At 50.5% G+C, this 23,204-nt stretch overlaps 1 protein-coding gene across 1 annotated transcript in view; it reads right to left on the reverse strand.

Moving 5' to 3' along the window:
- The window catches only part of ppp2r5b (protein phosphatase 2, regulatory subunit B', beta), a 118,284-nt gene extending 108,164 nt beyond the window's left edge, over window positions 1–10,120 (reverse strand). Inside the window, exon 1 of the mRNA XM_059954823.1 lies at window positions 9,903–10,120. Within this exon, the coding sequence (XP_059810806.1) occupies window positions 9,903–10,062 (160 nt within the window). The 5' untranslated portion in view covers window positions 10,063–10,120. The remainder of the gene's footprint in view (window positions 1–9,902) is intronic.
- Window positions 10,121–23,204: the final 13,084 nt, after the last annotated feature.

The following is a 23,204-nucleotide window of genomic DNA, read 5'->3' on the forward strand; positions in this document are numbered from 1 at the left end:
GGGAACACTGAGAGCGTGGAACGAGCTGGCAGTGCAAGTGGTAGATGCCAGTGTCTAAGAGAGGTTTAGATGGGTGCGTGGATGGGGGGGATCCGCCACGGACGAGGTGGCCAAAGGACCAGGTTCTGTGCTGCAGTATTCTATACCCACGACAAACAGCTGCTAACGCAGAAACTTTTCTCAATAGGTGATAACATTATTCAAATATTTGTGAGAAGCAGGCTTGGGCACGTCTGAAAGCTGCACCTGGCTGAGCAAGTTTTAGAGTTACAGCCTCCTGTTGCTGAGGTAAAATCGATGACAGAACAGAAACCGGTACCCCAGGGCTTTCGAGCCTGCTCAGCCCACAATGTCAGTGTTACTCATGAGCTTGGACAGTGCAGGGGCTCAAAGCGTGAGGGGGGACCTTTCAAATGCTGAAGGCCTTGACAGAGTAGATGTGGAAAGGACGCTTCCCACGGTGGGGAGTCTAAGACAAGGGGGCATAGCCTCAGAATTGAGGGGTGCCCTTCCCTTCCCGTCCAGGTGAAGGGTCTCGGTACGAAACGTCATCCCCCTTCCTTTCCGGGCCTGATGGAAGTTCTTGGCCTGGAATGTCACCCCCCCACCCCCACCACACCTTCCTTTCTGGGCCTGATGAAGGGCCTCGGCCTGGAATGTCACCCCCCCACCCCCACCACACCTTCCTTTCCGGGCCTGATGAAGGGCCTCGGCCTGGAATGTCACCTCCCCCCCCACCACCACATCTTCCTTTCCGGGCCTGATGAAGGGCCTCGGCCTGGAATGTCACCCCCTCCCACCACCACACCTTCCTTTCCAGGCCTGATGAAGGGCCTCAGCCTGGAATGTCGACTGTTTATTCATTTCCATAGATGTTGCCTAACCTGCTGAGTTCCTCTTTTGTACGCGCAGCTCAAGACGGGGGTAGAGAAATCGGAGCAAGGGCTCGACAAGTTCCTCCTTGCCCTAGTCCTGTGGCCTACTCACCATCCTAAGAGACTGTTTTCTCTACGCCTCAAACCAACCCCCCCCCCCCACCCCCCAGAGGAGAACACCCTCTGTCTGTGTACCCACCAACCCGTCTTTCTGGCCAAGAGAAACACCCAGCAAACTCAAACTCTATCCTGGCTAAAGAAACCTCTCCGCATCTGTTTTAAACACCCTTCTATCCCAGGCCGGCCCAGCAAACTCCAAACTGGTTTAACCCTAACCCAGTCACAGGTCCGTTTACACCGACTCGTCAGCCTACTTTGGATTCTGGGAAGAAACCAGACATTCCACGGAGACTCCTTACAGAACGGCGCCAGAAATCAACTCTGGAGCTCCGCTCTGCTACCATGGCGACCGTCCGCCTTGGGTTACGTGCACGAATGCGGAGGAACGAGAGAAGCCGCCGAGAGTGATGGGTGTGAACGCGGCCAAGTTCTCCACCCCTGGTAGAACCTGACAGTGATATGAACGGTTGGAATGCTGAATAAATCTGCCATTGCCCCTGGTGACACAGTAACTCTCCTCAAACTCCAGATGAAATACTGTATTACCACTCTCGTGCCTTCCTTGCAATTGTACCAGTACGTTGGGCCAAGGTCAGATCTTCAGGAAAACCACTCTTGTAAAAATCATGTTCAATTTCCGTTTTCGTTGTGAATGCTCCTGTCCAATGCCAAGTATCTACAATCTGCTGCGAGTTAAGATCCCCGTTGCACCTGTGGTTTACTCGACCGCCTGGTGATAAACTCGACTTTTACAAGCTCCAGTCCCAAATGGGAAAGGTAGTCACAGCTCGATACAGGGGATTGGCCCCAAGGAGCGAGCAAGGGAAATGGAGGGACGTTAGGATGGAAGTGTCAGTTCTGGGTTTCAGGGAGGATGAAAATACCCAAACAATTAATAACCAGAATATTTGAAGGAATGTAGAACTCGGAGACTAATGTGATAAAGAGCAAGGGAGCCATTTGATTAATCTGGGCTCAAGATCCAAGATTGTGGAATGACATTTCCAGCACGCAAAGGAGAATGAAATAATAATTTCTCCGGATCTGATGCAGCACAAAAAAAAGACAGACGGGACTCATTTACGGGATATGCACTCAGACACTCGGTACCGCTGGAGTCAGAGTGAACGTGTGCATCTGCTGGGATCACAGCACCCCCCGCAGAAACAAGAGAAATCCCAGCAGGCCAGGCAGCAGCCCTGGCAAACAGTACAGGCCATGTGAGATCCTCGATCAGGACTGAGGGAAAATAACAAACGAGGCGTCAAGAGTTGGGGGGGGGGGGGGGGGTAACACAATGTGAAAGGTGGCACCAGGAGGGGGAGGGGTGAAGTACAGGGCTGGGAAGTTGATTGAAGGAGAATCCCGGCTGGAAAGGGGGGGTTAATAGAAGAGGACAGAAGGCAGGAGCAGCACCAGAGGGAGGCGATGAGGTGAGAGGGGGAAAGGGGATGGGGGAATGGTGAAATGGCTGGTCGTACCGTCAGGTTGGAGGCTACCCAGCAGGAACACAAGGAGTCGTTCCTCCAACCTGAGGGTGGTCTCATCGTGGCAGGACTGACATGTCAGGACAGGCAGCTGAATTAAAATGGGTGGCCGCTATGAGATCAGGCCACACCGGGACCACCGGGTACAGTCGATGAACCCAGCCGACTCACAGGTGAAGTGTCGCCTCGCCTGGAAGGACTGTCTGGGGCCCTGAACGGAGGTGAGGGAGGAGGTGTCGGGGCAGGTGTAGCACTTGTTCCGCTTGCAAGGAGGAGTGCCAGGAGGGAGATCGGGCGGGGGGGGGGGGGGTACGAACGGACAAGGGAGTCGCGCAGGGAGCGATCCCTGCGGAAAGCAGAAAGTCGGGGGGATGGGTGGTGGGATCCCGTTGGAGATGGCGTAAGTAATGGAGAATTATGTGCTGGATGCCGAGGCGACTGGTGTGGTGGGTGGGGGCAAGAGGAAACCTATGAGGGCAGCCCCCTTCTGTGGAGGGAGGGCAGACATCCTCATCAGACAGTCTTATTCACAAAGAACTTCATGCACAGCATCCCAGTCTCCGGCCCGTTTCCCATCCAGTCCCAGGACATCAAAACAGACTTCAATCCTCTCTCATTTTTGTAAACAATTACATGGAATAAGCAGTTTGAGATTGAAAACTGAAGCTTATTTAATGTCACTTCCCGTGTGCAAGTGTAAAGGAGAACTGTTGCGCCAAGTCTGATGCAGCTAAGGAACAAAACAATCCAAAAGACACACAAAAATATAAACACACATAAAGTTTGCTGGGCACAGGAGCGTCTGTACACAAGGTGACTCTGAGAGGAGATGATAAAGTAGTGGTAGTTGGGGGGTGTGGAGGGGCAGGTTAGTGGGGGGAGGTGTTGAGTCTGGAGGTCCCGGCGTGGATGCTACGAAACCTCCTCCCTGACAGAGTCCATGAGCAGGGTGGGTGGGATCTTTCATAATATCAACAACGACAATTTGAAATTGAAGGCTTTCATAAAGTTGTAAACTTTACCACAGAGAAAGTGCCATTTGGCCCATCACATTCCCAGAGGGGGGGCCAAGAAAATACTATCCCATCTGATGGTCTCATCAAAGATCAAACAGGTACTTTAAGTTCAAGGGCAGGGATGGCAGTGAGTGCCACACCTCACCACTCTTTACCTATTTAGGAATCGGCCCTTCTGCCCCTCCATGCTGTGCTATCCCAGCAACTTCCAGTTTAACCCTAACCGATCAATAGGTTTCCAGACCTTGGCCACAATACCTCCTTGTGCAGCCGGATCATCGATTTCCTCACTTGTAGACCCCGGTCAGTTTGGATTGGCAACATCTCCGTCGACACAGGAGCACAACCGGGATGTGTGCCTAGCCCCCGCCCTACTCGCTTTCCACCTGTGGCCGCGTGGCTAAGCACAGCTCCAAAACCGCGTTTAAGTTTGCTGACGACACCACTGTCACTGGCCGAATCAAAGGTGGTGATGAATCAGCCCACAGCAGGGGTCCCTGACCGTTTTTACCCACGACGGTGGGGGGCGGTGTTGTTCAAGTAGGGTTGCCAGCTTCCTCTCTCCCAAATAAGGGACAAAAGTAGCAGTCAAATACGGGACACTTGTGTTTCCCCAAGACAGACTACCATGTCCATGATACTTTGCGTGGGAATCTGTGTGCGCACCTGTGACGTGTGCATACGTGACGTGCACATACGTGTACGTGCCAGTTTGTTTCTCTCCAAATCAGTTTTGGCTAAACCTTCCTAATTCCGTTAAGTGAAACCACACTGTACATACATTATTTCTACTTTATATAGGCTGTGTATTTATCACACCGTTCCCGCTTTTACTATACATTAGTGCTATTGTAGGTTTTCTGTGCTGTTGGGTATGATTTGGCAGGTTATTTCAAGTTCAACAGTGCGTTACAGGGAATGAGGAAAGGAGCAGCTGACTCGTGTCGTTCTGTACCGTTTCCTCGCAGCCCGGGACCACTGGCCGACAGGAGGGCGACTGAAAATCTGGCTGAGTGGTGCCACAACCACCTCTCACTCAGGAAGAGGTCCAGGAGCCGGTCCTCATTGGGGATGAGAGGCGGAGGGGGCCAGCAGCCTTAAACTCCTCGGTGTTGTCACTGCAGAGGAGCTGACTTGGCCCAGCAGGTGAGTACAACTACGAAGAAAGCACAGCAGCAGCACCTCCACTTCCCAAGCAGTTTGCAGCGATTTGGCATGACGGATAAAACTTTGACAAACTTATATAGTGGACTGGCTAAGTCACAGCCTGGGATGGAAACACCAAGACCCTTGAATGGAAAATCCTGCAAAATGTAGTGGATATGACCCAGTCCATCACAGGTAAAGACCCCCCCCCCCCCAATCACTGAGCACATCGACATGGAGCATTATCGCAGGAAAGCAGGGACCCCACCACCCAGGACATGCTCTCTTCTCACTGCTGCCATCAGGGAGGTACAGGAGCCTCAGGTCCCACACCACCAGGCTCAGGAACAGTTATTACCCCTCAACCATCAGGCTCCTGAACCAATGAGGATAACCTCAACTCTGAACTGATTCCATCGGGAAGGAGGTACAGGAGCCTCAGGTCCCACACCACCAGGTTCAGGAACAGTTATTACCCCTCAACCATCAGGCTCCTGAACCAGTGAGGATAACCTCAATTCTGAACTGATTCCATCGGGAAGGAGGTACAGGAGCCTCAGGTCCCACACCACCAGGTTCAGGAACAGTTATTACCCCTCGACCATCAGGCTCCTGAACCAGTGAGGATAACTTCAACTCTGAACTGATTCCATCAGGAAGGAGGTACAGGAGCCTCAGGTCCCACACCACCAGGTTCAGGAACAGTTATTACCCCTCAACCATCAGGCTCCTGAACCAGTGAGGATAACCTCAACTCTGAACTGATTCCATCGGGAAAGAGGTACAGGAGCCTCAGGTCCCACACCACCAGGTTCAGGAACAGTTATTACCCCTCAACCATCAGGCTCCTGACCCAGTGAGGATAACTTCTCTTGTCCCATCACTGAACTGTTCCCACAACCCATGGACTCAATCTTCGCCTCATGTTCTCGATATTTACTCTTCTCTTTTGTATTTGCAGTTTGTTGTCCGCCCTGCTGGGAGCAGTCTTTCATTGATTCTGTTATCGTTATTGGATTTACTGAGGATGCCCTCAAGCAAATGAATCTCAGGGTTGTATATGGTGACATATATGTACTTCGATAATAAGCTTACTTTGAAATTTAAACACAATTGCACCCACTTTCTCTGGCAGTTCATTCATATACCCACCAGCCACTGCATTAAAAAAAAATCTACGCTGAAGTGACCTTTAAATCTTACACTTTACGGTAGCGTGACATTCAGCCCGATGTTATCACAGCTCAGGATGTCGGAGTTCAGAGTTCAACCCAGGTTCAATTCCCATCACACGGTAGTGTAGTGATTAACACAACGTTTTACAGTACCAGTGACCCGGGTTCGATTCCCATCACACGGTAGTGTAGTGATTAACACAACGTTTTACAGTACCAGTGACCCGGGTTCGATTCCCAACACACGGTAGTGTAGTGATTAACACAACGTTTTACAGTACCAGTGACCCGGGATCGATTCCCATCACACTGTAGTGTAGTGATTAACACAACGTTTTACAGTACCAGTGACCCCTGTTCGATTCCCATCACACGGTAGTGTAGTGATTAACACAACGTTTTACAGTACCAGTGACCCCTGTTCGATTCCCATCACACGGTAGTGTAGTGATTAACACAACGTTTTACAGTACCAGTGACCCCTGTTCGATTCCCATCACACGGTAGTGTAGTGATTAACTCAACGTTTTACAGTACCAGTGACTCGGGTTCGATTCCCATCACACTGTAGTGTAGTGATTAACACAACGTTTTACAGTACCAGTGACCTGGGTTCGATTCCCATCACACGGTAGTGTAGTGATTAACACAACATTTTACAGTACCAGTGACCTGGGTTCGATTCCCATCTCACGGTAGTGTAGTGGTTAACACAACGTTTTACAGTACCAGTGACCGGGGTTCAATTCCCATCACACGGTAGTGTAGTGATTAACACAACGTTTTACAGTACCAGTGACCCGGGTTCGATTCCCATCACACGGTAGTGTAGTGATTAACACAACGTTTTACAGTATCAGTGACCCGGGTTCCATTCCCATCACACGGTAGTGTAGTGGTTAGCACAACGTTTTACAGTACTAGTGACCCGGGTTCGATTCCCATCACACGGTAGTGTAGTCGTTAACTCAACGTTTTACAGTACCAGTGACCCTGGTTCGATTCCCAACACACGGTAGTGTAGTGATTAACTCAACGTTTTACAGTATCAGTGACCTGGGTTCGATTCCCATCACACGGTAGTGTACTGGTTAACACAACGTTTTACAGTACCAGTGACCCGGGTTCCATTCCCATCACACGGTAGTGTAGTGGTTAACACAACGTTTTACAGTACCAGTGACGCGGGTTCGATTCCCATCACACGGTAGTGTAGTGATTAACACAACGTTTTACAGTACCAGTGACCCGGGTTCGATTCCCATCACACGGTAGTGTAGTGGTTAACACAATGTTTTACAGTACCAGTGACCCGGGTTCCATTCCCATCACACGGTAGAGTAGTGGTTAACACAACGTTTTACAGTACCAGTGACCCGGGTTCGATTCCCATCACACGGTAGTGTAGTGATTAACACAACGTTTTACAGTACCAGTGACCCGGGTTCGATTCCCATCACACGGTAGTGTAGTGGTTAGCACAACGTTTTACAGTACCAGTGACCCCGGTTCGATTCCCATCACACGGTAGTGTAGTGATTAACACAACGTTTTACAGTATCAGTGACCCGGGTTCCATTCCCATCACACGGTAGTGTAGTGGTTAGCACAACGTTTTACAGTACCAGTGACCCGGGATCGATTCCCATCACACGGTAGTGTAGTGATTAACACAACATTTTACAGTACCAGTGACCCCTGTTCGATTCCCATCACACGGTAGTGTAGTGATTAACACAACGTTTTACAGTACCAGTGACCTGGGTTCGATTCCCATCACACGGTAGTGTAATGGTTAACACAACGTTTTACAGTACCAGTGACCCGGGATCGATTCCCATCACACTGTAGTGTAGTGATTAACACAACGTTTTACAGTACCAGTGACCCCTGTTCGATTCCCATCACACGGTAGCGTAGTGATTAACACAACGTTTTACAGTACCAGTGACTCGGGTTCGATTCCCATCACACGGTAGTGTAGTGATTAACTCAACGTTTTACAGTACCAGTGACCCCTGTTCGATTCCCATCACACGGTAGTGTAGTGATTAACACAACGTTTTACAGTACCAGTGACCCAGGTTCGATTCCCATCACACGGGAGTGTAGTGATTAACACAACATTTTACAGTACCAGTGACATGGGTTCGATTCCCATCTCACGGTAGTGTAGTGGTTAACACAACGTTTTACAGTACCAGTGACCGGGGTTCAACTCCCATCACACGGTAGTGTAGGGATTAGCACAACGTTTTACAGTACCAGTGTCCCGGGTTCAATTCCCATCACACGGTAGTGTAGTGATTAACAGAACGTTTTACAGTACCAGTGACCCGGGTTCGATTCCCATCACACGGTAGTGTAGTGATTAACACAACGTTTTACAGTACCAGTGACCCGGGTTCGATTCCCATCACACGGTAGTGTAGTGATTAACACAACGTTTTACAGTACCAGTGACCCGGGATCGATTCCCATCACACGGTAGTGTAGTGGTTAGCACAACGTTTTACACACACAGCGACCCGGGTTCGATTCCCATCACACAGTAGTGTAGGGATTAGCACAACGTTTTACAGTACCAGTGTCCCGGGTTCAATTCCCATCACACGGTAGTGTAGTGATTAACAGAACGTTTTACAGTACCAGTGACCCGGGTTCGATTCCCATCACACGGTAGTGTAGTGATTAACACAACGTTTTTCAGTACCAGTCACCCGGGTTCGATTCCCATCACACGGGAGTGTAGTGATTAACACAACGTTTTACAGTACCAGTGACCCGGGTTCGATTCCCATCACACGGAAGTGTAGTGATTAACACAACGTTTTACAGTACCAGTGACCCGGGTTCGATTCCCATCACACGCTAGTGTAGTGATTAACACAACGTTTTACAGTATCAGTGACCCGGGTTCGATTCCCATCACACGGTAGTGTAGTGATTAACACAACGTTTTACAGTACCAGTGACCCGGGTTCGATTCCCATCACACGGTAGTGTAGTGATTAACACAAAGTTTTACAGTACCAGTGACCCGGGTTCGATTCCCATCACACGGTAGTGTAGTGATTAACACAACGTTTTACAGTACCAGTGACCCGGGTTCGATTCCCATCACACGGTAGTGTAGTGATTAACACAACGTTTTACAGTACCAGTGACCCGGGTTCGATTCCCATCACACAGTAGTGTAGTGATTAACACAACGTTTTACAGTATCAGTGACCCGGGTTCCATTCCCATCACACGGTAGTGTAGTGGTTAACACAACGTTTTACAGTACCAGTGACCCGGGTTCGATTCCCATCACCCGGTAGTGTAGTGGTTAACACAACGTTTTACAGTACCAGTGACCCGGGTTCGATTCCCATCACACGGTAGTGTAGTGATTAACACAACGTTTTACAGTACCAGTGACCCGGGTTCGATTCCCATCACACGGGAGTGTAGTGATTAACACAACGTTTTACAGTACCAGTGACCCGGGTTCGATTCCCATCACACGGTAGTGTAGTGATTAACACAACGTTTTACAGTACCAGTGACCCGGGTTCGATTCCCATCACACGGTAGTGTAGTGATTAACACAATGTTTTACAGTACCAGTGACCCGGGTTCGATTCCCATCACACGGTAGTGTAGTGATTAACACAACGTTTTACAGTACCAGTGACCCGGGTTCGATTCCCATCACCCGGTAGTGTAGTGGTTAACACAACGTTTTACAGTACCAGTGACCCGGGTTCGATTCCCATCACATGGTAGTGTAGTGGTTAACACAACGTTTTACAGTACCAGTGACCCGGGTTCAATTCCCATCACACGGTAGTGTAGTGATTAACACAACGTTTTACAGTACCAGTGACCCGGGTTCGATTCCCATCACACGGGAGTGTAGTGATTAACACAATGTTTTACAGTACCAGTGACCCGGGTTCGATTCCCATCACACGGTAGTGTAGTGATTAACACAACGTTTTACAGTAGTGGTTACTAAGTAAATAAAAACTCCCTTCCTGCCAGGCAAAGGTATGGCGGTCGGGGGGGGGGGGGGGGTGATTGGTGGACGAGGCTTACCTTTCAGGAGGGGCAGAGGGGTCAGCTCCACCTGACTGCTCTGATACCGGAACTGGGAGGAGCCGTGAGACCGCCTCTGCCGCGCTCGCCGGACGGACTTCCGACTGAAACCGTCCACCTTCTCGGCCGCCGTCACTGGCGAGGTGACCTTGGGCTCCATGGCGCGAGCGCGCGCCGGGGGTGGGCCAGAGGAAGGCTTCTCGCTGAACGAAACACTCGGGCCGTCCACTCACTCTCCGACCGAGCCCATCTCCGGGTCAACAGAATGGAAAGTGAAGGGAGGGAGGGCAAGCGGTTTCCTACGCCGGCCTCACCGGACCTCCAACTCCCCTGCGAAGTCACCCCAAGAAAAACCGATCACAGAAATACTTTCAGTTCAGTCCTCATCCCCGCTGGGGTTTCGGGAATGTCGCTGCTGGGTTTCTCCAGCCGAGCCTTTTGATGCCACCGACGCAGTTCCTCCGGGCTTTGCTGCTGTCTCTGAAACACTCCAATACAGGCCCGTTCCAGACCCTCCCCACGCGGCTACCCACCTTCAATGGCTCTGTCCAGTGCAAACCCGCCAGAGGTCCCCAATCCCCACAACCAGCTCCAGAGTTAGGAAGGCCGATTTCACAGCCTTCTCCCAGACCTAGCTGGGATTAATGCCACACGTCCTAGTCTTCTGGCAGGGTTTAGCTGGGCACCTTTCGGCACAGGATCCCAGATGCACTCACTGGGATTAGCACAATGCACCCGGTTCTGTGGCAGAAATTGGCTCGGATTTCCCAGGTCTCCGGCTGGGAGTAGCACAGTATTCCCAATTTCCTGGCTGGGATTGGTTTGATATTTCCAAAATGGTGTGATTTGGTATTCTCAGATCCCTAGCTGGGGTTAGTTCAGTATTCCCAGATCCCTGGCTGGGGTTAGTTCAGTATTCCCAGATCCTTGGATGGGATTGGTTCAGTATTCCCAGATCCCTGGCTGTGGTGAGTTCAGTATTCCCAGATCCTTGGATGGGATTGGTTCAGTATTCCCAGATCCTTGGATGGGATTGGTTCAGTATTCCCAGATCCCTGGCTGGGTTTAGGTCGGTTCTCCCGGATCCCTGGCTGGGTTTAGGTCGGTTCTCCCGGATCCCTGGCTGGGTTCAGGTCGGTCCTCCCGGATCCCTGGCTGGGTTCAGGTCGGTCCTCCCGGATCCCTGGCTGGGTTCAGGTCGGTCCTCCCGGATCCCTGGCTGGGTTCAGGTCGGTCCTCCCGGATCCCTGGCTGGGTTCAGGTCGGTCCTCCCGGATCCCTGGCTGGGTTCAGGTCGGTCCTCCCGGATCCCTGGCTGGGTTCAGGTCGGTCCTCCCGGATCCCTGGCTGGGTTCAGGTCGGTCCTCCCGGATCCCTGGCTGGGTTCAGGTCGGTCCTCCCGGATCCCTGGCTGGGTTCAGGTCGGTCCTCCCGGATCCCTGGCTGGGTTTAGGTCGGTCCTCCCGCTGGGACGGTGCCAGTGCAGGTCAGGCGGACGGGTCTCCTCCCATCGCTCCGGCGGGTAGGGTAGGCTAGGCGAGGCGAGGCCGCTGCTCCGGGCAGCCCGGGGGTCGCGCTCGGGGGCCGGCCTGGATCCGTCGCTTGGGCCGCGGCCCCAATGTTGCACTGCAGCCGCGCGTTGACACAATGTAACCTCGCCCCGCCCACGGCACGTGACTCCCCAACCCGCTCCCCATTGGCCCGTTGCGCCCGACGCCTGCGTCATCGGCCTGGCGTTACATCACCGCCGCCGCTGCTGCGCAGGCGTGAATGCGCCGAGCCTTTTGGGAGTTGTAGTCTAGAGCTCTTCAAAAAAAAAATATTTGCCCTTGTCCGGAGTCGCAGCGTCTCTCGTGTCCGGCCGGTCCGGCCCTTTGACCCTCACATTGAAAGACGCTCCCCCGCCTCGGACATACCTGGGGGACAGGGAAATAGACAGTGGCATCTTGCATTTTAAACAAAAAATATCTTCCATAGAGGGTGAGAGGGGCTTCTTCCTGTACCCACCCCCCCCACCGGCCTGTGGGTCACCCTTGGGCAAGGTGGAGCTCCTGCTTAGCCCCCGATCAGGGTGAGGTGAAGCCGTGGGGGCAGGTGGTGGACGGTCGTTCGAGCAGCCGGTGCAGATCACAAGTCCTGGTTATGTGACCACTGACCCCAGACAGACAATCTCTGACCAGTATCGATAACGGCTGGGGTCACCCCTCTTGTAAAGACACTGCCCAGAAGGAGGCAATGGCAAAGCATTCCTGTCGGAAGATTTGCCGTGAGCAATCAAGCTGCTGTGCAGGCTGACAGCGTTGTTAAGAAGGTGTATGGTGTGCATCAACCATGAGATTGAGTTCAAGAGGGAATGTTGCAGCTATGGACATAGCTGTTGATCCATTCTGTTGACCCAGAGATGGGCTCGGTCGGAGAGTGATTGGACGGCCCAAGTGTTTCGTTCAGCGAGAAGCCTTCCTCTGGCCCACCCCCGGCGTGCGCTCGCGCCATGGAGCCCAAGGTCACCTCGCCAGTGACGGCGGCCGAGAAGGTGGACGGTTTCAGAATGTTGGTCAGACCCCACTTGGAGTACTGTGCTCAGTTCTGGTCGCCTCACTACAGGAAGGATGTGGAAGCCATAGAAAGGGTGCAGAGGAGATTTACAAGGATGTTGCCTGGATTGGGGAGCGTGCCTTATGAGAATAGGTTGAGTGAACTTGGCCTTTTCTCCTTGAAGAGGTGACCTGATAGATGATGAGAGGCATTGATCGTTTGGATAGCCAGAGGCTTTGTCCCAGGGCTGAAATGGCTAAAACGAAGGGGCAGAGGGTGCTTGGAAGCAGGTACCGAAGGGGATGTCAGGGGTAAGTTTTTCACACAGAGGGTGGTGGGTGCGTGGAATGCCCGGCCGGTGACGGTGCATACAAAAGGGTCTTGTGAGAGACTCTGGGATAGATACATGGAGCTGAGAAAAGTAGAGGGCTCTGCTCGAGAGCAATTCCAGGCAGTTTCTAGAGTAGGTTTGAGGGTCAGCACAATGGGCCGAAGGGCTGTAATGTGCTGAAGGTTTCTTTGTTCTATGATCTGTGATCGTGGAATAACCACAATAGTCTATGTCCTTTGGCACGCCACATAACGAACGTCCCTCCTGGAGGAGCCCCAGGACAATCTGAAGCCACGGTGGGACGACAAAGCTAATGGAAGAAATGCTGCCGTCACTTTGACACGACACCTTCACACAGGCAAAGCTAATGGTCAGAGAGATAATGACGCTGTGGACACACGGGGCAACTTCTGCCGCCATCACGACAGTGCTGAATACACACTCGAGATGGTGAGTGTGGCCTCCTCTGAAAGAAATTGCCCCTCTCCCCCGGTACTGTCCTGCAATACAATACCGTGCAAAAGCCCCAGGCACCTACGTAGAGTCATGCCTAAGACTTTTGCACAGGACTGTAGTAATTTTATGTATCGCACTGTACTGCTGTCACAAAAAAAAAACAAATTTCCTGACGTGTGTGAGTGATGATAAACCTGATTCTGATCCGGGTCTCTATTGTGGACTGAGAGTGGGAAGGGGGCAGGGAGAGGGGAATCATGGTTGGGAAAAGGGGAAGGGAGAGGGGAGGGAGCGGGAAGCACCAGAGAGACATTCTGTAATGATCAATAAACCGATCGTTTGGAATCAAGTGACCTTGCCTGGTGTCCCAGGGCTGGGTGTGTATGTACCCACCCCTGTCACTCCTCCTCTGCCCCTGTCCCACAACCCCCCCACCCCCCGTGGCGCTCCACCCTCACCATTCCCAACATCCTTTGCTCCCGCCAGATTTACAAACTCGCTCTCCGCTCCACGTTGACAAATACAGTACTGTGCAAAATTCTCAGGCAGCCTGGTGATATGTACGTGCCTAAGAACTTTGCACAGTCCCGTACGTGACTGAGAGTGTGCATGAGAGCAGAGTAGTACATATCATCTACACAGATTCCAGCAAAGCTTTTGACAAGGTTCCTCACAGAAGGCAAGTCCAGAAAGTTTGATTATGTTAACTAATCAGCTGGATACAAAATTTAGTTTGTGTAAGCTTTCAGAGTGTGTTAGTGGAGGTCCAGCTTTCCGACTGGGAGCAGTGCCTAGTGACGTACTGCATGAATCGTGTGCTGTATCTACACCTGCTTCTCGATGGTTTGTCTCCAACGTCCAGACTCCCAAGGAGGTGAGCCACGACAATCACAGACATAGCACTCTCCACCATCAGATATATCTTCAGTGGGAGGGGCATACATCATTATAGATCCTCACCAACCAGGACCTGTCCTCTTCACATCACTACCGTCACCAACCAGGACCTGTCTCCTTCACATTACTACCGTCACCAACCAGGACCTGCCCTATTCAGAATACTACTGTCACCAACTAGGACCTGTCTCCTTCACATTACAACTGTCACCAGCCAGGACCTGTCCTTTATACATTACTACCTCACCAACCAGGACCTGTCCTCTTCACATTACTGCTGTCACCAAACAGGACCTGTCCTATTCATATTACTACCATTTCCAACCAGGACCTGTCTCCTTGATATTATTAGCTCACCAACCAGGACCTGTCCCCTTCACATTACTACCTCACCAACCAGGACCTGTCCCCTTCACATTGCTACCTCACCAACCAGGACCTGTCTCCTTCACATTACTACCTCACCAACCAGGACCTGTCCTCTTCACATTACTATCTCACCAACCAGGACCTGTCCTCTTAACATTACTATCTCACCAACCAGGACCTGTCCTCTTCACGTTACTACCTCACCAACCAGGACCTGTCCTCTTCACATCACTACCGTCACCAACCAGGACCTGCCCTCTTCACATTACTACCGTCACCAACCAGGACCTGTCCTCTTCACATCACTACCGTCACCAACCAGGACCTGTCTCCTTCACATTACTACCGTCACCAACCAGGACCTGCCCTATTCAGAATACTACTGTCACCAACTAGGACCTGTCTCCTTCACATTACAACTGTCACCAGCCAGGACCTGTCCTTTATACATTACTACCTCACCAACCAGGACCTGTCCTCTTCACATTACTGCTGTCACCAAACAGGACCTGTCCTATTCATATTACTACCATTTCCAACCAGGACCTGTCTCCTTGACATTATTAGCTCACCAACCAGGACCTGTCCCCTTCACATTACTACCTCACCAACCAGGACCTGTCCCCTTCACATTGCTACCTCACCAACCAGGACCTGTCTCCTTCACATTATTACCTCACCAACCAGGACCTGTCCACTTCACATTACTACCTCACCAAACAGGACCTCTCCTCTTCACATTACTACCTCACCAACAAGGACCTGTCTTCTTCACATTACTACCTCACCAACCAGGACCTGTCCTCTTCACATTCCTACCTCACCAGCCAGGACCTGTCTCCTTCACATTACTACCTCACCAACCAGGACCTGTCCCCTTCACATTACGACCTCACCAACCAGGACCTATACTCTTCACATCACTACTGTCACCAACCAGGACCTGTCTCCTTCACATTACTACCTCACCAACCAGGACCTGTCCTATTCAGAATACTACTGTCACCAACTAGGACCTGTCTCCTTCACATTACTACCTCACCAACCAAGACCTTTCCTCTTCACATTACAACTGTCACCAACCAGGACATGTCCTATTCATATTACTACCATTTCCAAGCAGGACCTGTCTCCTTGACATTATTAGCTCACCAACCAGGACCTGTCCCCTTCACATTACTACCTCACCAACCAGGACCTGTCCCCTTCACATTGCTACCTCACCAACCAGGACCTGTCTCCTTCACATTACTACCTCACCAACCAGGACCTGTCCTCTTCACATTACTATCTCACCAACCAGGACCTGTCCTCTTAACATTACTATCTCACCAACCAGGACCTGTCCTCTTCACGTTACTACCTCACCAACCAGGACCTGTCCTCTTCACATCACTACCGTCACCAACCAGGACCTGCCCTCTTCACATTACTACCGTCACCAACCAGGACCTGTCCTATTCAGAATACTACTGTCACCAACTAGGACCTGTCTCCTTCACATTACAACTGTCACCAGCCAGGACCTGTCCTTTATACATTACTACCTCACCAACCAGGACCTGTCCTCTTCACATTACTGCTGTCACCAAACAGGACCTGTCCTATTCATATTACTACCATTTCCAACCAGGACCTGTCTCCTTGACATTATTAGCTCACCAACCAGGACCTGTCCCCTTCACATTACTACCTCACCAACTAGGACCTGTCTCCTTCACATTACTACCTCACCAACCAAGACCTTTCCTCTTCACATTACAACTGTCACTAACCAGGACCTGTCCATTTCACATTACTACCTCACCAACCAGGACCTGTCCCATTCACATTACTACCTCACCAACCAGGACCTGTCCTCTTCACATTATTACCTCACCAAATAGGACCTGTCTTCTTCACATTAATACCTCACCAACCAGGACCTGTCCTCTTCACATTACTAGCTCACCAACCAGGACCTGTCCTCTTCACATTACTGCTGTCACCAAACAGGACCTGTCCCCTTCACATTACGACCTCACCAACCAGGACCTATACTCTTCACATCACTACTGTCACCAACCAGGACCTGTCTCCTTCACATTACTACCTCACCAACCAGGACCTGTCCTATTCAGAATACTACTGTCACCAACTAGGACCTGTCTCCTTCACATTACTACCTCACCAACCAAGACCTTTCCTCTTCACATTACAACTGTCACCAACCAGGACCTGTCCTATTCATATTACTACCATTTCCAAGCAGGACCTGTCTCCTTGACATTATTAGCTCACCAACCAGGACCTGTCCCCTTCACATTACTACCTCACCAACCAGGACCTGTCCCCTTCACATTGCTACCTCACCAACCAGGACCTGTCTCCTTCACATTACTACCTCACCAACCAGGACCTGTCCTCTTCACATTACTATCTCACCAACCAGGACCTGTCCTCTTAACATTACTATCTCACCAACCAGGACCTGTCCTCTTCACGTTACTACCTCACCAACCAGGACCTGTCCTCTTCACATCACTACCGTCACCAACCAGGACCTGCCCTCTTCACATTACTACCGTCACCAACCAGGACCTGTCCTATTCAGAATACTACTGTCACCAACTAGGACCTGTCTCCTTCACATTACAACTGTCACCAGCCAGGACCTGTCCTTTATACATTACTACCTCACCAACCAGGACCTGTCCTCTTCACATTACTACCTCACCAACTAGGACCTGTCTCCTTCACATTACTACCTCACCAACCAAGACCTTTCCTCTTCACATTACAACTGTCACCAACCAGGACCTGTCCTATTCATATTACTACCATTTCCAACCAGGACCTGTCTCCTTGACATTATTAGCTCACCAACCAGGACCTGTCCCCTTCACATTACTACCTCACCAACCAGGACCTGTCCCCTTCACATTACGACCTCACCAACCAGGACCTATACTCTTCACATCACTACTGTCACCAACCAGGACCTGTCTCCTTCACATTACTACCTCACCAACCAGGACCTGTCCTATTCAGAATACTACTGTCACCAACTAGGACCTGTCTCCTTCACATTACTACCTCACCAACCAGGACCTGTCTCCTTCACATTACTACCTCACCAACCAGGACCTGTCCACTTCACATTACTACCTCACCAAACAGGACCTCTCCTCTTCACATTACTACCTCACCAACAAGGACCTGTCTTCTTCACATTACTACCTCACCAACCAGGACCTGTCCTCTTCACATTCCTACCTCACCAGCCAGGACCTGTCTCCTTCACATTACTACCTCACCAACCAGGACCTGTCCCCTTCACATTACGACCTCACCAACCAGGACCTATACTCTTCACATCACTACTGTCACCAACCAGGACCTGTCTCCTTCACATTACTACCTCACCAACCAGGACCTGTCCTATTCAGAATACTACTGTCACCAACTAGGACCTGTCTCCTTCACATTACTACCTCACCAACCAAGACCTTTCCTCTTCACATTACAACTGTCACCAACCAGGACCTGTCCTATTCATATTACTACCATTTCCAAGCAGAACCTGTCTCCTTGACATTATTAGCTCACCAACCAGGACCTGTCCCCTTCACATTACTACCTCACCAACCAGGACCTGTCCCCTTCACATTGCTACCTCACCAACCAGGACCTGTCTCCTTCACATTACTACCTCACCAACCAGGACCTGTCCTCTTCACATTACTATCTCACCAACCAGGACCTGTCCTCTTAACATTACTATCTCACCAACCAGGACCTGTCCTCTTCACGTTACTACCTCACAAACCAGGACCTGTCCTCTTCACATCACTACCGTCACCAACCAGGACCTGCCCTCTTCACATTACTACCGTCACCAACCAGGACCTGTCCTATTCAGAATACTACTGTCACCAACTAGGACCTGTCTCCTTCACATTACAGCTGTCACCAGCCAGGACCTGTCCTTTATACATTACTACCTCACCAACCAGGACCTGTCCTCTTCACATTACTGCTGTCACCAAACAGGACCTGTCCTATTCATATTACTACCATTTCCAACCAGGACCTGTCTCCTTGACATTATTAGTTCACCAACCAGGACCTGTCCCCTTCACATTACTACCTCACCAACTAGGACCTGTCTCCTTCACATTACTACCTCACCAACCAAGACCTTTCCTCTTCACATTACAACTGTCACCAACCAGGACCTGTCCTATTCATATTACTACCATTTCCAACCAGGACCTGTCTCCTTGACATTATTAGCTCACCAACCAGGACCTGTCCCCTTCACATTACTACCTCACCAATCAGGACCTGTCCCCTTCACATTGCTACCTCACCAACCAGGACCTGTCTCCTTCACATTACTACCTCACCAACCAGGACCTGTCCACTTCACATTACTACCTCACCAAACAGGACCTCTCCTCTTCACATTACTACCTCACCAACAAGGACCTGTCTTCTTCACATTACTACCTCACCAACCAGGACCTGTCCTCTTCACATTCCTACCTCACCAGCCAGGACCTGTCTCCTTCACATTACTACCTCACCAACCAGGACCTGTCCTCTTCACATTACTACCATTACCAACCAGGACCTGTCCTCTTCACATTCCTACCTCACCAGCCAGGACCTGTCCTCTTCACATTACTACCTCACCAACCAGGACCTGTCCTCTTCACATTACTACCATTACCAACCAGGACCTGTCCTCTTCACATTACTACCATTACCAACCAGGACCTGTCCTCTTCACATTCCTACCTCACCAGCCAGGACCTGTCCTCTTCACATTACTACCTCACCAACCAGGACCTGTCCTCTTCACATTACTACCATTACCAGCCAGGACCTGTCCTCTTCACATTACTACCTCACCAACCAGGACCTGTCCACATCACATTACTGCTGTCACCAACCAGGACCTATCCTCTTCACGTTACTTCCTCACCAAATAGGACCTGTCCTCTTCACATTACTACCTCACCAAACAGGACCTCTCCTCTTCACATTACTATCTCACCAACCAGGACCTGTCCTCTTCACATTACTGCTGTCACCAAACAGGACCTGTCCCCTTCACATTACGACCTCACCAACCAGGACCTATACTCTTCACATCACTACTGTCACCAACCAGGACCTGTCTCCTTCACATTACTACCTCACCAACCAGGACCTGTCCCCTTCACATTACTACCTCACCAACCAGGACCTGTCCTCTTAACATTACTATCTCACCAACCAGGACCTGTCCTCTTCACATTACTACCATTACCAACCAGGACCTGTCCTCTTCACATTACTACCTCACCAACCAGGACCTGTCCCCTTCACATTACTACCTCACCAACCAGGACCTGTCTCCTTCACATTACTACCTCACCAACCAAGACCTTTCCTCTTCACATTACAACTGTCACCAACCAGGACCTGACTTATTCATATTACTACCATTTCCAACCAGGACCTGTCTCCTTGACATTATTAGCTCACCAACCAGGACCTGTCCCCTTCACATTACTACCTCACCAACCAGGACCTGTCATCTTCACATTACTACCTCACCAACCAGGACCTGTCCCATTCACATTACTACCTCACCAACCAGGACCTGTCCTCTTCACATTACTACCTCACCAACCAGGACCTGTCCCCTTCACATTACTACCATTACCAACCAGGACCTGTCCTCTTCACATTACTACCTCACCAACCAGGACCTGCCCCTTCACATTACTACCTCACCAACCAGGACCTGTCCACTTCACATTACTACCATTACCAACCAGGACCTGTCCTCTTAACATTACTATCTCACCAACCAGGACCTGTCCTCTTCACGTTACTACCTCACCAAATAGGACCTGTCCTCTTCACATTAATATCTCACCAACCAGGACCTGTCCTCTTCACATTACTACCTCACCAACCAGGACCTGTCCCCTTCACATTACTACCATTACCAACCAGGACCTGTCCTCTTCACATTACTACCTCACCAACCAGGACCTGCCCCTTCACATTACTACCTCACCAACCAGGACCTGTCCACTTCACATTACTACCATTACCAACCAGGACCTGTCCTCTTAACATTACTATCTCACCAACCAGGACCTGTCCTCTTCACGTTACTACCTCACCAAATAGGACCTGTCCTCTTCACATTAATATCTCACCAACCAGGACCTGTCCTCTTCACATTACTACCTCACGAACCAGAACCTGTGTCCTTCACATTACTACCTCACCAACCAGGACCTCTCCTCTTCACATTACTAGCTCACCAACCAGGACCAGTCTCCTTCACATTACTACGTCACCAACCAGGACCTGTCCTCTTCACATTACTACCTCACCAACCAGGACCTGTCCTATTCTCAATACTACCTCACCAAGCAGGACCTGTCATCTTAACAGTACGACCTCACCAACCAGGACCTGTCCTCTTCACATTACTACCTCACCAACCAGGACCTGTCCTCTTCATATTACTACCTCACCAACCAGGACCTGTCGTCTTCACATTACTACCTCACCAACCAGGACCTGTCCTCTTCACATTACTACCTCACCAACCAGGACCTGCCCCTTCACATTACTACCTCACCAACCAGGACCTGTCCTCTTCATATTACTACCTCACCAACCAGGACCTGTCGTCTTCACATTACTACCTCACCAACCAGGACCTGTCGTCTTCACATTACTACCTCACCAACCAGGACCTGTCCATTTCACATTACTACCTCACCAACCAGGACCTGTCGTCTTCACATTACTACCTCACCAACCAGGACCTGTCGTCTTCACATTACTACCTCACCAACCAGGACCTGCTCTCTGCACATTACTATCTCACCAACCAGGACCTGTCCTCTTCACATTACTACCTCACCAACCAGGACCTGCTCTCTGCACATTACTACCTCACTAACCAGGACCTGTCTTCTTCACATTACTACCTCACTAACCAGGACCTGTCCATTTCACATTACTACCTCACCAACCAGGACCTGTCCCATTCACATTACTACCTCACCAACCAGGACCTGTCCTCTTCACATTACTACCTCACCAAATAGGACCTGTCTTCTTCACATTAATACCTCACCAACCAGGACCTGTCCTCTTCACATTACTAGCTCACCAACCAGGACCTGTCCTCTTCACATTACTGCTGTCACCAAACAGGACCTGTCCCCTTCACATTACGACCTCACCAACCAGGACCTATACTCTTCACATCACTACTGTCACCAACCAGGACCTGTCTCCTTCACATTACTACCTCACCAACCAGGACCTGTCCTATTCAGAATACTACTGTCACCAACTAGGACCTGTCTCCTTCACATTACTACCTCACCAACCAAGACCTTTCCTCTTCACATTACAACTGTCACCAACCAGGACCTGTCCTATTCATATTACTACCATTTCCAAGCAGGACCTGTCTCCTTGACATTATTAGCTCACCAACCAGGACCTGTCCCCTTCACATTACTACCTCACCAACCAGGACCTGTCCCCTTCACATTGCAACCTCACCAACCAGGACCTGTCTCCTTCACATTACTACCTCACCAACCAGGACCTGTCCTCTTCACATTACTATCTCACCAACCAGGACCTGTCCTCTTAACATTACTATCTCACCAACCAGGACCTGTCCTCTTCACGTTACTACCTCACCAACCAGGACCTGTCCTCTTCACATCACTACCGTCACCAACCAGGACCTGCCCTCTTCACATTACTACCGTCACCAACCAGGACCTGTCCTATTCAGAATACTACTGTCACCAACTAGGACCTGTCTCCTTCACATTACAACTGTCACCAGCCAGGACCTGTCCTTTATACATTACTACCTCACCAACCAGGACCTGTCCTCTTCACATTACTGCTGTCACCAAACAGGACCTGTCCTATTCATATTACTACCATTTCCAACCAGGACCTGTCTCCTTGACATTATTAGCTCACCAACCAGGACCTGTCCCCTTCACATTACTACCTCACCAACTAGGACCTGTCTCCTTCACATTACTACCTCACCAACCAAGACCTTTCCTCTTCACATTACAACTGTCACCAACCAGGACCTGTCCTATTCATATTACTACCATTTCCAACCAGGACCTGTCTCCTTGACATTATTAGCTCACCAACCAGGACCTGTCCCCTTCACATTACTACCTCACCAACCAGGACCTGTCCCCTTCACATTGCTACCTCACCAACCAGGACCTGTCTCCTTCACATTACTACCTCACCAACCAGGACCTGTCCACTTCACATTACTACCTCACCAAACAGGACCTCTCCTCTTCACATTACTACCTCACCAACAAGGACCTGTCTTCTTCACATTACTACCTCACCAACCAGGACCTGTCCTCTTCACATTCCTACCTCACCAGCCAGGACCTGTCTCCTTCACATTACTACCTCACCAACCAGGACCTGTCCTCTTCACATTACTACCATTACCAACAAGGACCTGTCCTCTTCACATTCCTACCTCACCAGCCAGGACCTGTCCTCTTCACATTACTACCTCACCAACCAGGACCTGTCCTCTTCACATTACTACCATTACCAACCAGGACCTGTCCTCTTCACATTACTACCATTACCAACCAGGACCTGTCCTCTTCACATTCCTACCTCACCAGCCAGGACCTGTC

This window comes from Hypanus sabinus, chromosome 31 (genome assembly GCF_030144855.1).
Source record: "Hypanus sabinus isolate sHypSab1 chromosome 31, sHypSab1.hap1, whole genome shotgun sequence".
In the NCBI taxonomy this organism is placed as follows: Eukaryota; Metazoa; Chordata; class Chondrichthyes; order Myliobatiformes; family Dasyatidae; genus Hypanus; species Hypanus sabinus.